The sequence below is a fragment of the Leopardus geoffroyi genome, chromosome C2 (assembly GCF_018350155.1).
Source record: "Leopardus geoffroyi isolate Oge1 chromosome C2, O.geoffroyi_Oge1_pat1.0, whole genome shotgun sequence".
Lineage (NCBI taxonomy): Eukaryota > Metazoa > Chordata > Mammalia > Carnivora > Felidae > Leopardus > Leopardus geoffroyi.
Genome location: NC_059333.1, coordinates 27,686,710 through 27,700,494, shown reverse-complemented (window position 1 = coordinate 27,700,494; position 13,785 = coordinate 27,686,710). Strand labels below are relative to the sequence as shown.

The following is a 13,785-nucleotide window of genomic DNA, read 5'->3' as shown; positions in this document are numbered from 1 at the left end:
TTGCAAACTTAATGACTTCATGTTCTCTTAAACAATTATTGTAATTCACCACATTAACATATAGGAGGAAGGATATAGAAAAATAATCATTTTTGAAAAAAATCCTGAGCTAACCTGAAATACAACTATGATAATCTACTAAAGAGTGTCTTAAAAAAAACAACAAAACTGCATAGCAAAAATCATATGGAACTATGGACATTGAAAGCTTTCCTTTTGTGATCAGGAAAAAGACCAGGATGTCTGCAACCACTACTGCTATTCAGAATTGTACTGGAAATTCACGTGGGCAGCAAGGCAACAAACATAAGCAAAAAGTAAAAGATTTGAAAAGAAGAAACAAAGTTATCATTATTTCCAGATTTTACACCTAGAAAATAAAAAATCTACAGATAAATTTATTAGAACTAATAAAACAGTTTTCCAACAGGCAGAACTTATGTCACATACCAATTTCATTCTTTTATCCCAGCAACAGATAATCGGAAAATGAAATTTTAAGAAATTGACACCATTTACAATAGCATCCAGAACTATAGAGTAACTAGAAGTAAATTTAACAAGAGATGTGCATGACTTTAGGAGGCATTAAAGAAGACCTAAATAAATGGATATACATACTATGGAAAACTTAATATTGTAAAGATGTCATTTTTTCCCCAGAGTAGTTTATTGATTCAGTGCAGTTCCTGTCAAACTTTTAGCAGATTGTTTGATGGAGCTTGATAAGCTGATTCAAAATTTTTATGAAATGTGGACATCTCAGTCTAGCCCAGACATTCTTGAAGAATGTAGGATGGCTCATTCTACTAGAAATCAAGAGGTACCATTCTTAACCGTTATGCTTTATAATAGTAATAGCATAAGGGTAGGTGACTTACAACAAGATAGCAGAAGAGAAAATCTAAGAACATGCACATAATATATGCCAGAGATGACAAACAAGTGGGTTGGTTACTCACTCTACCCTGTCCCGAAGATTCAAGTTACATGAAACTTGATTTTTAATTATGATTGGCCTCTGCACTCCATCCCCAGGGTTGCAACATTAGATTCACTTTAACATATTTTTGTTCTGAAAACTTCTCATATTTCTAAGTGCAGAGCCCTTAAATCTTACAGGTATTTATAGGACATGGTTTTAGATTCTGTGTATCCCATATATCTTTATCCTGCTCTGAGTCATGAGTCAGCCAGCCTTGGCCCACAGACCAAATCCAGCCTACCACCAGGTTTTATAAATACAGTTTTTTTGGAACACAACTACAACTATTTGTTTACGTATTATACATGAGTGTTTTTACACTACAATCACAGAGTTGAATAGTGACAACAGAGACTACATGGCCTGCAAAGCCTAAAACACTTACCGTCTAGGTCTTTACAGAAGAAATTTACTCACAACTCCTCAGACAGTTCTTTTTTTTTTTTTTTTTTTTCAACGTTTATTTATTTTTTGGGGGGACAGAGAAAGAGCATGAACGGGGGAGGGGCAGAGAGAGAGGGAGACACAGAATCAGAAACAGGCTCCAGGCTCTGAGCCATCAGCCCAGAGCCTGACGCGGGGCTCGAACTCACGGACCGCGAGATCGTGACCTGGCTGAAGTCGGACGCTTAACCGACTGCGCCACCCAGGCGCCCCTCCTCAGACAGTTCTAATGACAGTAGAGTGGCAATTTAAATACTTTCCCAGAAAAGCTAACTTCACACTTGTAGGATAAATTTTATCTTTATGTGTTATTAAGGCCTACTAATACTGTAAGATTATGCCTCAAAAAATTAAAATCAAAAATTAATTTATATTCAAGGAGAGTATAGTTGGTCAACTGGTTTATATGTTTCTTACTTTCATTTGCTTATGTAATATGTATATAAGAGCTTTAATACTTTTATTATCAGTATCTTAGTTTAAATCCTGTATTGAATTTGGTTATGGTTTTCCTTGAAAAAAATTTTTTAAATAAGTTAAAGAAAAATCCTGATTTGTTGTCTTGAGTTAGAGGGTGTCAGTTCTGAATTGTTTAGTCCTATTATATGCCCAGTAATTGGTTTTTTTGGAGGAAGGGACAGCTGAAATGTGACATGCTTGTATATTTTTCACCATACCTCAGATGAATAAACTACTCAGCTACCACATTTAAAATAAAATTTAACCTAAATTTGGCAAAAATAAAAGGTTAAATAAATGCATTATACTGTTTTTCTTTTAGTTTCTTAATATTCTTCATCAAATAATAGTCTTCAGTGTTGATTCTGTTAGAGTAGTAACTTCATTTACCTCCTACATCCAATTGTGATGTACATCTGTAATAATATCTTAATAATAATATGCCTTTAGACAGAACAGTTCTTGAAATAGAGAAAACCTGGTTGATTATCTTGCCTTTGCATTTCTGTTATCTTTTAGTGAATCATTGTTATTTCATTCTTCATTAATGTCTAGTAATTTTTACATTTATTATTATACTAATAAAGTGGTCTTGTGTATCAGAAACTAAAGTTTTGATTTAGGTCTTATTTATCTTAATTTTGATTTCTTTGCTTCTATTACTTTGAATAGTTGTCAGAATAACACATTGCCTTATGAACAGTTTTCATTGTAGTTTTAATATCTTACTTTGTATATTTTTAATATTTTCTTTCACCTACAGGAGTGGCATCAGGATTATAGGAAGTTCAGGGAAACAACCATGTATCTCATAATTGGGCTAGAAAATTTTCAAAGAGAAAGGTAAGGCAGAATGGTCAAATATGAAAAGCTTAATTTTTGCATTTAATTCTATTCAGATATGACCTTATCTTTAGAAAAGGTTTTATTCACTGTAGGTATTTTTAGTAAACTTTTAATTTTAGAAGTTTTATCTTTATAGAGAAATTGTATAGTTGGTACTGGAAGTTTCCATATACCCCACATACTTTCCATTTTCAATTAAATCTGTAAGGTTGGCATTAGTGTCTTTGTTTTTATTAGCTCTCACATTCTACAATTGAAGTTTAGGATGGAATAGGATTAGATTAAAGCCTAGAAGTTTGCTAGCGACCAAACAAGCTGGTAGCCCAACACACAGAATTCTTTGTATACCATAATATCTGCCTTTAGTCTCCAGCCTTTTTCCATATTCTTTCTGAGTCTACTCTTGACTTCAAAGCAGAGACATGTTTCCAATATGTCTCTTTGTCCAAAGTTTCATTACTATAAAAACTATAGCTATAGAAAATTGATCAGCTGCCTTCTAAGTATTATGACTACAAACACATTTTAGGTCATTTTTCATTTAAGGTACAGATGGTTTTAAAGGAGTTTCTACTTCTTAAACTATATTATTTTTTTATTTTAATTGTTATTAAGAACAAAGGATAAGTATTGATTTATTTACTTACACACTGATTTGCATTTACTTATTCACATATTTCTTAACTCATATCCTTTAATATTAATGTACTTGACTAGTGATTTTTTTAGAACAACTATATATATACATATATAGATTTAAACATGGTAATTTATTTTATGTGGTTGTTTAAATACATTGCTTAAAAATGTTCAAAAGGCATTTTAAAAAACATATTTAAAAAATAGATATTTCTAACTTATTGGTGAATCACTGAAAGTAAGCAAGTTGCCACACGATTTTAAACCATTCCTGAAACTGTCACCTTACATCGTTTTTAAATTACAAAACACGGATATTCACTGTGTAATATAACACACTGCTTAGTAGTAAGATTAGTTTCCTTCTAATGTATAGTTACAGGGATTATTAATTTGTAGTGTCCGGCAAAGTTATTTAAACTGAGCTGATATAAACTTAAAAACTAGAACGGTAAAAGGAGTTGAAATCGAGCACTATTCACCTATGAAACTAGTTGTAGAGTTAGTTTGTCTAGAAAGCATTTGTAAAATGTCTTAATCTAATCTGTATTAAAATTTCTATTTCAACTCCAATATATACACATAAGTTATATTTTTAAATCAGTAGAGGTTATGTTTAGCATAAAATAAACCACAAGTTGTCCCCCAGATTTCTTAAGCATGTTTGTGTCGGGCCTACAATACATTAGATAAATGAGACAAATGAGTTTTCTTGCTTTGTTTTTGAGAAAAGGGGGTAGAGGGAATGGAATCCACATAACTTTATTTCATTTAATAATTGTGTATCTAAAATTAATTTACAACTGTAGACTTTTGAGTAGAACAAGTATACTGAGAACCAGTAGGCATTATTTGTAGATTTTTTTTACTTCCAATCTCATAGCGAAGTCTAAAGTCAATAGGTAAAAAATTATTAAAAAGTTAAATTCTAATCACTAATTACACCCAAATTAACCTTGAAAAGGCAGCATTAAGAGTAGTTAAAAAATGGAAATTAGTTACAAAGGAAATAAAGGGCAACAAATACAAAGAAGAAATTGTCAAAGACAGAATACTCTAATGAACTTAAAATTTAAACGAATAATAGACTTGATCTAATCAATAACGTGAAACATTTTTTTCAAGCCTCAGTCTGGTAATAATACGGTTAGATAGGCTCAAGGAAGTGACAAATTAATACTCAGGAAACACTATATGAAAATAACCAATTAACAAATTTAATGCTCAAATGCAATTACTGTATTTCAAAAAATATTAAAAACTAGCTAGTCATTTATTTTGAATCTTTTTACAGTAGCAAAAGTTCCTCTGAAATTTAATATATTTGAAAACAAATAATTGAACTCTGGGACAAAAATCTTTGTATCACCTATGAACTTCCTACTTGAAAATCTAAGTATACTGTTACTGAAAAACATAAAGACGACAAAAGTCTCTGTTTTGAGACCACACTAGAATCATTTATCCAAATGACAAAGCTCTTAATTTAAAAGAAAGTGCTGTATTTTCAATACTCTGTAATATTCAATTAAAAGGGTTATTGAATTCCTTCTTTTCTTTCTTTCTTTTCTTTCCTGGTTTTATATAACGTACAGGAAACTCTCACTGCGATATTGATGCAATTTTGTTTTTAAATGATAGCACAGACTATTACTTCTAGAGCTGTGCTGTCTATCCAGCCTGGTTGCTACCAGACACATGAGACAGTTTAAATTTAATTAATTTTCCAACTAAAAATTCAGTGTCTAAGTCATACTAGCCACATTTTGAATGTTCAGTAGCCAGCCACCTGTGGCTAGTGGCTACCCTGTCAGCCAGCAGAGACACGACACTGCCATCTCTGTGGAAAATGCTGGTGGCCTTGCTGCCCTGTTTGGTGGACAGTGAGCACTGCCATCACTTTTACACTCTTAGCAAAGTTTAAAAGTTGCACAGAATTAAAAAGCACTGTTAATACTTGGACACAAGTCATCCTGTAATTTATAAGGTAATTCACTTTGGTCACAGAAATAGAGAACTATTTTGATAAGTAGCTCCATTTTATGAGTTATTTTATTTTGGCCACAGTTATATTTCTTTAATAGGAATATTCAAGTTCCCTTTAAGAGAGCTGAGATTAGTATTTCTAAGATAAATAGTAATGTGATCTTATAAGTGGACAGAGTAAGATCAAGAAGGCATTTCCATTTTATAGATAAACTAGGCTCCACAGTAATTGCATCCACAGATGCAGTAACTTTTTCAAGGCCACACGATTAACTAGGGAGAAAAAAATTGAAATAGAGATCTGTATTCTTATAAAATTTAATGAAATCAGGTGAGTATTCTTTGGTAAGAATTAAAAAGAAGAAGCTGTCACTTTTTTGCTCTCTGCATTAACTTCTTATATTAGCTTCTCTTGGTATGTTCAAAGTATGTTCAAATTTCATAATTTGCTTATTCTCAAATATATGCTTATTCTCAAATACATGCTTATTCAGAAAGTGAATATTCTGGTGTAGCAAATGTTTATTAAATTGGAAAGGTCAACTAGAAAATTAGTTAATGGTGACAAATAATATTTATGGAATATTACAAGAAGAAATGTTAATTTTACACTTTAAATATAGTAGTTACCACAGCTAGTCGGTTAGAAAATATTGTCAAAAGGTTCTGTCCAACTTTTTTTTTTTTAAATAAAAACACAAAACTTGAAAACTTTGAATGAATACTGATTGATAGGCCATTGTCAAGTCTGTGAATAGTGAAGTGAAATCATGTTTTTAGGAACCACAATTTTATAATAGTACAAGTGAGGATCAAAAGAGTCTACGGGGTACATGGTCTTATTTTACTTTAAAATAAGAATGTGGTACCTGGACTGCTGAGTCTTACTGTGATTTATTTGAAGATATGTTTGTAAGCACTTTAAAGGTTGATAAAATATGGAAATTGTGTGCTTCAGTAGAAAATTGGAACAGGGCCACAGTTTCAGAGCTATTCTTAGAGAGGTGACTCAGGTCTTGAAGGCCAGATATGAATGTCATTCGCTGAGACTTTTTAATAGGAAACTTAATAGCTATAAAAGAGAAGGCAGATGTGCCAGCAGACTAATTTAGTGGTGTAAAACAGTATTTAATGTTATTATCACTCCCTTCTTTTCTTCTTTCATAAATAAAACAAAAAACCTTTACCTGAGGTTATGTTTATATTTTTTCAAAATAAAATCCCATATTCTTAAGTTTTCTCAAAAACAAGTTCCTGGGAGAAGCCTTTTCAAAAAAGTGTATGAAATAACTTATTTTTTATGAAATAGTTTCAGGTGTGTCATATGAGAGGCCATTAATGTGTACGTTAGTTTCCAATTCTACATTTATATTCAAAGTACAGAATTGATTTATATTTAAGCACATGAAATTAAATAATAAAAACTTAATGTGACCTAGAGTTTTAAAAGTGTTTCTTTATAATATTTCGCCTTTTAGAATGTTACATTTTTCTGAATTAATCTATAAGAAGGTATGTTGTAACTGGAAAAACTGGCACAAAGGAGACATCTTAGTATCATTCATATTTCAGTTATACAAATATATAGCTATATTTATTTCTTACCCCATATTGAGAGAGGATAACTGTTTTAGAGGTAGATAGAATCCTCAAACATTTTTACCCTCCTCCCTTTCTAAAACCTAGTTTGAACTTCGTAACATATAGACTTATGTTAATGTAACATTATTAATATTACTTGTTAAACTTTTTATAAAAGACCGACCCGCCAGCTGTTATGTTCCTACACTCTTCTTTGTGTGTGTATTCTACCAGAATGTCCAGCTGTAGAAGCATTTTTTTTCCATTTCTACTTCCCCATTTCCTTTGGATATTCTCCCCTCTACCAATTATGTTATTCTCCATGATGAGAACCATGGGTGCACACGGAAAAATACCTGAATAGTCACTGAATGAAACACACGATGTTTGTGATAAAGAAACAAAGCAATCTGACCCTTTCTTCAAACAAAAATGACATTATGTTGTTAAAAAAAGTAGATTCTTGACTTCCCTATCAGTCTAAATGGAAGACATCAGGGAATCAGGAGAGAGGAACTACCTGAATTCAATAATTACGGGCTTTTTCCTCCCAGTCTTTTCTTAATTCCTAGCTCCATTAAAAAAATTTTTTTTCAATGTTTATTTTTAAGAGAGAAAGAGAGAGTACGAGTAGGGGAGGGGCAGAGAGATGGACACACAGAATCTGAAGCAGGCTCCAGGCTCTGAGCTGTCAGCACAGAACCCGATGCAGGGCTCGAACTCAGGAACTGTGAAATCATGACCCGAGCCGAAGTCAGATGCTTAACTGACTGAGTCACCCAGGTGCCTCTAGCCTAGCTCCATTTTTTTGTTTTTGTTTTTTTACTTTATGACATAACTATCTCCTGGTCTCAGATGTGGCTGTTGCTAAAACAGCTTTTAGATGATACATTTATTGTAATGTTCTGGATAATCAAAATTTAAATGTATACTTAAGTATTTTATAATTGTAGTTGACTTTTTTTTTTTTTACAAAGATGAAATAATGCCTTATGTTTCTTTTAATTTTTAAGTTATATAGATTCCTTGCTGTTCCTTATCTGCGCTTATCAGAATAACAAAGAACTCTTGTCCAAAGGCCGATACAGAGGACATGATGAAGAATTGATATCACATTATAGAAGAGAGTGTTTACTAGTAAGTTGAATGTACTTAGGAGGTCATGTTTACGTTATTGTTTTATCTTACACTGAACAGATTTTCCAGACTCCTATAGAAGTGATTGACTATAAACTCTGATGAGGAAAGTATCAGGATGATGACATCATCATGATGTAATCTGGGTATAATCGCTTAAGATGCAGGAATGCACTCAATTCTTTATTATCTTTTCTCTTTATTGGTCCTAAATATTGCAGGTGGTAACCAGAAATGTTCTTAATATAGGATCAAAATAATTAATTTTATATTTTGGTTTCTTCACTATTCTACTATTCCCTTTTTTGGTGAGAGAAGGGGGGGACTGCACAGGCCATCAGCAATTATTATTCCAGAAAAATAATAGATTTTTCTGAGTTTTTTAAAATACAATAGTAGATTTGGTGTACATAGTGTTAAATGATTCATTGTAATACAGTATCCTTTTTTTCCCACCTAGTCATTGGTAGTTTTTTTTCCTCAAATATTTTCACTGTCTATGTGCAGAAATATTACTGTTGTTATATAAACTTTAAAAAAGTCTTTTTAGCAGTTTTGTAGCACCAAATTAGTTTCTAAAGGTCTGGAGTACTTTGTTAATATTTCTCAAGTCAGCTAACTTTGATGTATAAGATCACAAATTCCATCTTTATACATTTTTCTGATTAAATTTAATTCTTTTTTTTTTTTTTATTTTTTTTAACGTTTATTTATTTTTGAGACAGAGACAGAGCATGAACGGGGGAGGGTCAGAGAGAGAGAGGGAGACACAGAATCTGAAACAGGCTCCAGGCTCCGAGCTGTCAGCACAGAGCCCGACACGGGGCTTGAACTCACGAACCACGAGATCATGACCTGAGCCAAAGTCGGATGCTTAACCGACTGAGCCACCCAGGCACCCCTAAATTTAATTCTTAGTTAACTATTAACATCATTCTGTTATATACTGTGAACACCTAAGCTGCAATTTTTTTTTTCCTGTACAAGGAGAAATATATATGTATATATACACACAAAGATATTCAAGGGTATATGATTTTTTAACCTATTTAAGTTACATGATTTAAGTATACTTTAAAAAACTTTAAGTGGTATGCTGATAAAATGTTTTCTTGCAGTAGAACTACATAAGCTACTCGTAATCTTAATATGTCTTTAGAATTTTCAAATGAGAATATTAGATGACGATGATCTTACTATTTTTCTCTCAGCTGCTTTTATTGCATTTGAGTATATTTTAGAACTTGAATTGTTAGTGATTAGCATCCATTGAGGATAGTTCTTAATTTGGCCAGTTTCAAAGGTTTTTAATCATTCCTCAAGAAGGAAGACCTGAATTGTGTATATTTTAGATTTAAAAAATGCAGAATTGTATATATTTATATATTTAATGAACTAAAGCAATTTTTAATGTAAAAATTGAAGGCTTGGGATATGGCAATAATTTGGTAAAGCTATTTTAAATATAAATATAGCCAAAACGTGATGGTTATTTTAAAATATGAAAAAAATGGTAGAATGTTTTACCCCATATTATGATACTAAACCATTCGCACCTAGTTTGGTGTTTCATAGGGATTTAAATGACACTGCATGAGGGTTATTTTAGTGTTCCTTTCAGGGTTTTTCATACTGAGTATTTGCTGAGTGTCATGTTTGAGGGATACAGAGACAGTTAAGACCTGTTTATTTGCCATCCCCCAAGAACTCAGTCTGTACCATAAATGATTTTTATATTCCAGATTAAGTGTCTTTATGAGAAATATGCAAAATATGCTTGTAGTTGTCAAGGAGAACCTTAAGGGATAAGTTGAACACTGATCTGGATCTTGATGGACAAATAGGATTTTTATGCCTTGTAGAGAAGGCAGAAAAATGTTCCAGCCAAAGGGACACCATATGAAAAGACCTGGAAAGTATACAACAGAAAATGAAGATAGATCCACTGGGGCTAGATTCTGAGGAGCAGGGTTAGGTGCAAGTGATGAAGCTAACAATACTTGTTGATGTCAGCCTATGTTGAAGCTTATGCAGCATTCTCATGTACCTTTGTAAGTTTGAGTAGGTTTGGCTTGGTCACATTTGTTGTCAGAAAATAAATCTGGCTGTAAGTAGTATACTAGATGGTGAACTGGAAAGGAGTAGAGATTGAAGTCTTCCCTAGAGAGGGAAGAAGGAGAGAGCCTCAACTAAGGCAGAAGTGCAGTGGGTATGAAGAAGAGGGCATAAAAGATGGTGGAAGAAGTGAAATCAAGGGACCTGGTAACTATTAGATGAGTAGAAAGAAGGAAATAGGGTTGTCAAAACTGCTTGACTTTACAGTTTTGTGTTTGGCTTTGGGGAATCTAAGATGACGAATAAGTTTGGCTTTGGGTGTACTATATTTAGGTTGTTTTCAGATAACATTAATTTCAGAATGGTAGTAACTATTATAAGTTTGAATGCATATTGTAAAAATTATGCTAGATACTTAAAGGCTCTTGTTTAATCCTCTCAACCACTGTCTAAAAAAGGTGATATTTCATTTTGCATATGAAGAAACTGAAGCTAAGAGATTGCTTATTTACTCAAGCCACTGCTTAGTGGCTGAGTTAGACTACTAACATAAGCCTCTCTACAAAATCAAGATATAAATTACACAAGAATGATAAAATATAAACATGAGAAATAACATAATTTTTATTTTGTAATTCAGCTTAACTATGAATATTTCAAAATCATATCTATCATGCTCTAAATGTTAAGATTTCACCTAAACCCTTAAATACTATAACTTTTACTATACCTATAATGCCTTATCTGTTTCTTAAGTCTGTATTTCTTACCTCATGAATTTCTGTCTTCTGCTATCAAGGGTCAGCACAACTGGCCTGTGCTCTAGCCTGTCACTTGTTTTTGTAAATAAAGTTTTATTGAAACATAGTCATACCTTCTCATTTGCATATTATGTATGGCTGTCTTTGTGTAACAATGGCAGAATTTAGTAGTTACAACAGAAACTGTATCGCTGTCAGAGCCTAAAATATTTCCCATCTTCTCCTTTACAGAAGTTTGCTAATCTCTGTACCAAATTGTAAACTCTGTGAGAATTTTCTGTATTAATCAGTTGGGTTCCCCTGAATCTAGAATAGTCTCTGGCATATCTCATGTACTCAGTAAGAATTTTTTGAAGGAATAATGAACTAATTGATTACCTTTAAATTTTAGATTCAAGAAATATAACAGTATTTATTCAATTGGCATTTATGGAGAAGATGATAAAGTGTTTTTCAAAGATAATATGGCGTCTGAATTTTTTTTTTTTTTAATTACTTTGATGGCACACCAAATTTTAGAATTGGGGAAATTTCACCTCTGGAGAATTAAAATATGGTCCCTGTAGTGATAATCAGAAAATTATAAGCTGAACATGAACTTTAAAAACATGACAACAGTATTTTCCCCACTTCTTTTCGTTCTTGTTTCTGTTATTCTCGTATGCACAGCTTTTTCTAAGAGACTTCACGCTAGAACAGATAGAGATGGTTTTTCTTGATTGCCATTTGTTCTAATACTGTTTGTGAACATACTTTTTCTGTTGTCTTCAGTATTAACACAGGATTTTTATTTAGTTAAAAACAAAACTTTTTCTTTTTCTCAATGCATTAAGAAATTAAATGAGCAAGCTGCAGAACTATTTGAATCTGGAGAGGACCGAGAAGTAAACAATGGTTTGATTATTATGAATGAGTTTATTGTCCCATTTTTGCCCTTGTTATTGGTGGATGAAATGGAAGAGAAAGATATTCTTGCTGTGGAAGACATGAGAAATCGATGGTGTTCCTATCTTGGACAAGAAATGGAATGTAAGTTTAAACAATGCTCGTGGACACTTCAGCTGGGATTAACTGTAGTTGGAATTAGATGTTATTTATTCTTGTCATTTTTTATATTATTTTTACATTCATGTAAAAATATTATATTACATTATAGTATTTTTACATACATGTCATTCCCTTTTTTTTCTATTTCTTTCCCTCTCTGTCTTTAGCTATATCTAATTGTTTGTATTTACAGCAAACCTCCAAGAGAAGCTGACGGATTTTCTGCCAAAACTGCTTGATTGTTCTACTGAGATTAAAGGTTTCCATGAACCACCGAAGTTACCGTCATATTCCACACATGAACTCTGCGAGCGGTTTGCCCGAATCATGTTATCCCTCAGTCGAACTCCTGCTGATGGAAGATAAACTGCACACACTTTCCCTGAACACACTGTATAAACTTTTTTTAGTTCTTAACCCTTGCCTTCCTGTCACAGGGTTTGCTTGTTGCTGCTATAGTTTTTAACTTTTTTTTATTTTAATAACTGCAAAAGACAGACAGACCATAGAGACTTTAGCCAGACTGCAGACAATAAAGCTGAGAATCGCATGGCGCTCAGACTTTGTTTTAACCAGAACTGATGTACAATTACAAATCTGATTGGTTTCATTATGGCAAAGCCATGCTTTTGCCACCTTTCTGTTACAGTATTACTTTGCTTTTATCTTTTCTTTATCTACAGCTTTCCATTCAGTCTGGATCCTTCCATGACTACAACCATTTAAGTGTTCAGCACTGTGTACGATACATAATACTTGGTAGCTTGTAAATGAAATTAAAGAATAAAGTTTTATTTATGGCTACCTATGTGTTTGTAAGCAGGTATATTGTATATTAGTGTATCATTTTAATTATATAAAAATGAATTTTGTCTGGGGATTGTTTAAGATTAGGTGGATAGATGAATAGATTAATACAAACTTTTAATTTGTCTGTGTAGCACATTGGAAGTTTACTAAGTATTGACACTTAAATATATCTATATCTTTGACTAAGTTGTTAAAACTTAGTATGGCACCTAAACCTGTTTTGAATTCACATCAGGTTTTCACTGAAGTGAACGGCTGATACTTAAGTCAACCACACTGAAACTTTTAACTTTTCCTTAGATTAACCTTTTATTTTTTTATGTATTTACAAATAATATAGCAAGGTGATAATTTCAAGAGATACCAGAAAAAAAGTACTTGAATAAGGGCTATTTAAATAGTGAAACTTATAAGAAATCTGTATATGTGTATACACACACACACACACACACACACACACACACACACACACACACATTCTTCATAATGGAGGACAATGTTTTGCATTATATAATCATTCTATTTTTGTAACTTGTATACCACTTTAATTGAAAATGTTCTCTACTAATCAATGCTGTGAAATGAAGTTGATATTGTTGAACTAGAAGTTATGAGTATCTTACCTGCTTTTATTTTCCTCCTTTTCAAAAAGAAAAAGCTGTAGAACTTTTTGTAGATGGAACTGCTGTTTAAGATTAATGAAGTAATATTGTGAATGAAAATCGATGCTTTAAAGGTAATCATGTTACCAATAACCTATTTTTGAATTTATAAAAATTTCTTTATAAATGATACTTTGTTAGCATAGTAAAATATATCATTATACTATGTGTATGTTTGTTATAGCGTCGCCAAAACTAGAACTCTTTATAAGTGCCTCTGATAAAAGATCCCAGATAGAGGAAGAAGAAAATATTAAGTTACTGTATAATGTTCCTTATCAAGATATCAATGTACTACTAAGGTATTAATGACAAGGAATTGATTCCATTTCTGTTTTAAGGTTAGATTTTGCCTGTTGTAGCTATCAAAATG

At 32.2% G+C, this 13,785-nt stretch overlaps 1 protein-coding gene across 6 annotated transcripts in view; it reads left to right on the top strand.

The window, feature by feature from the left end:
* Nucleotides 1-13,575, top strand: part of USP25 (ubiquitin specific peptidase 25) — a 148,924-nt gene extending 135,349 nt beyond the window's left edge. For all 6 annotated transcript variants that reach the window (XM_045501613.1, XM_045501610.1, XM_045501611.1 and 3 more), the window contains 4 exons: nucleotides 2,652-2,731; nucleotides 7,954-8,077; nucleotides 11,727-11,922; nucleotides 12,134-13,575. In XM_045501613.1, coding sequence (XP_045357569.1) covers nucleotides 2,652-2,731; nucleotides 7,954-8,077; nucleotides 11,727-11,922; nucleotides 12,134-12,306 — 573 coding nt within the window. In that variant the 3' untranslated portion in view covers nucleotides 12,307-13,575. The remainder of the gene's footprint in view (nucleotides 1-2,651; nucleotides 2,732-7,953; nucleotides 8,078-11,726; nucleotides 11,923-12,133) is intronic.
* The last annotated feature ends 210 nt before the right edge of the window (nucleotides 13,576-13,785 follow it).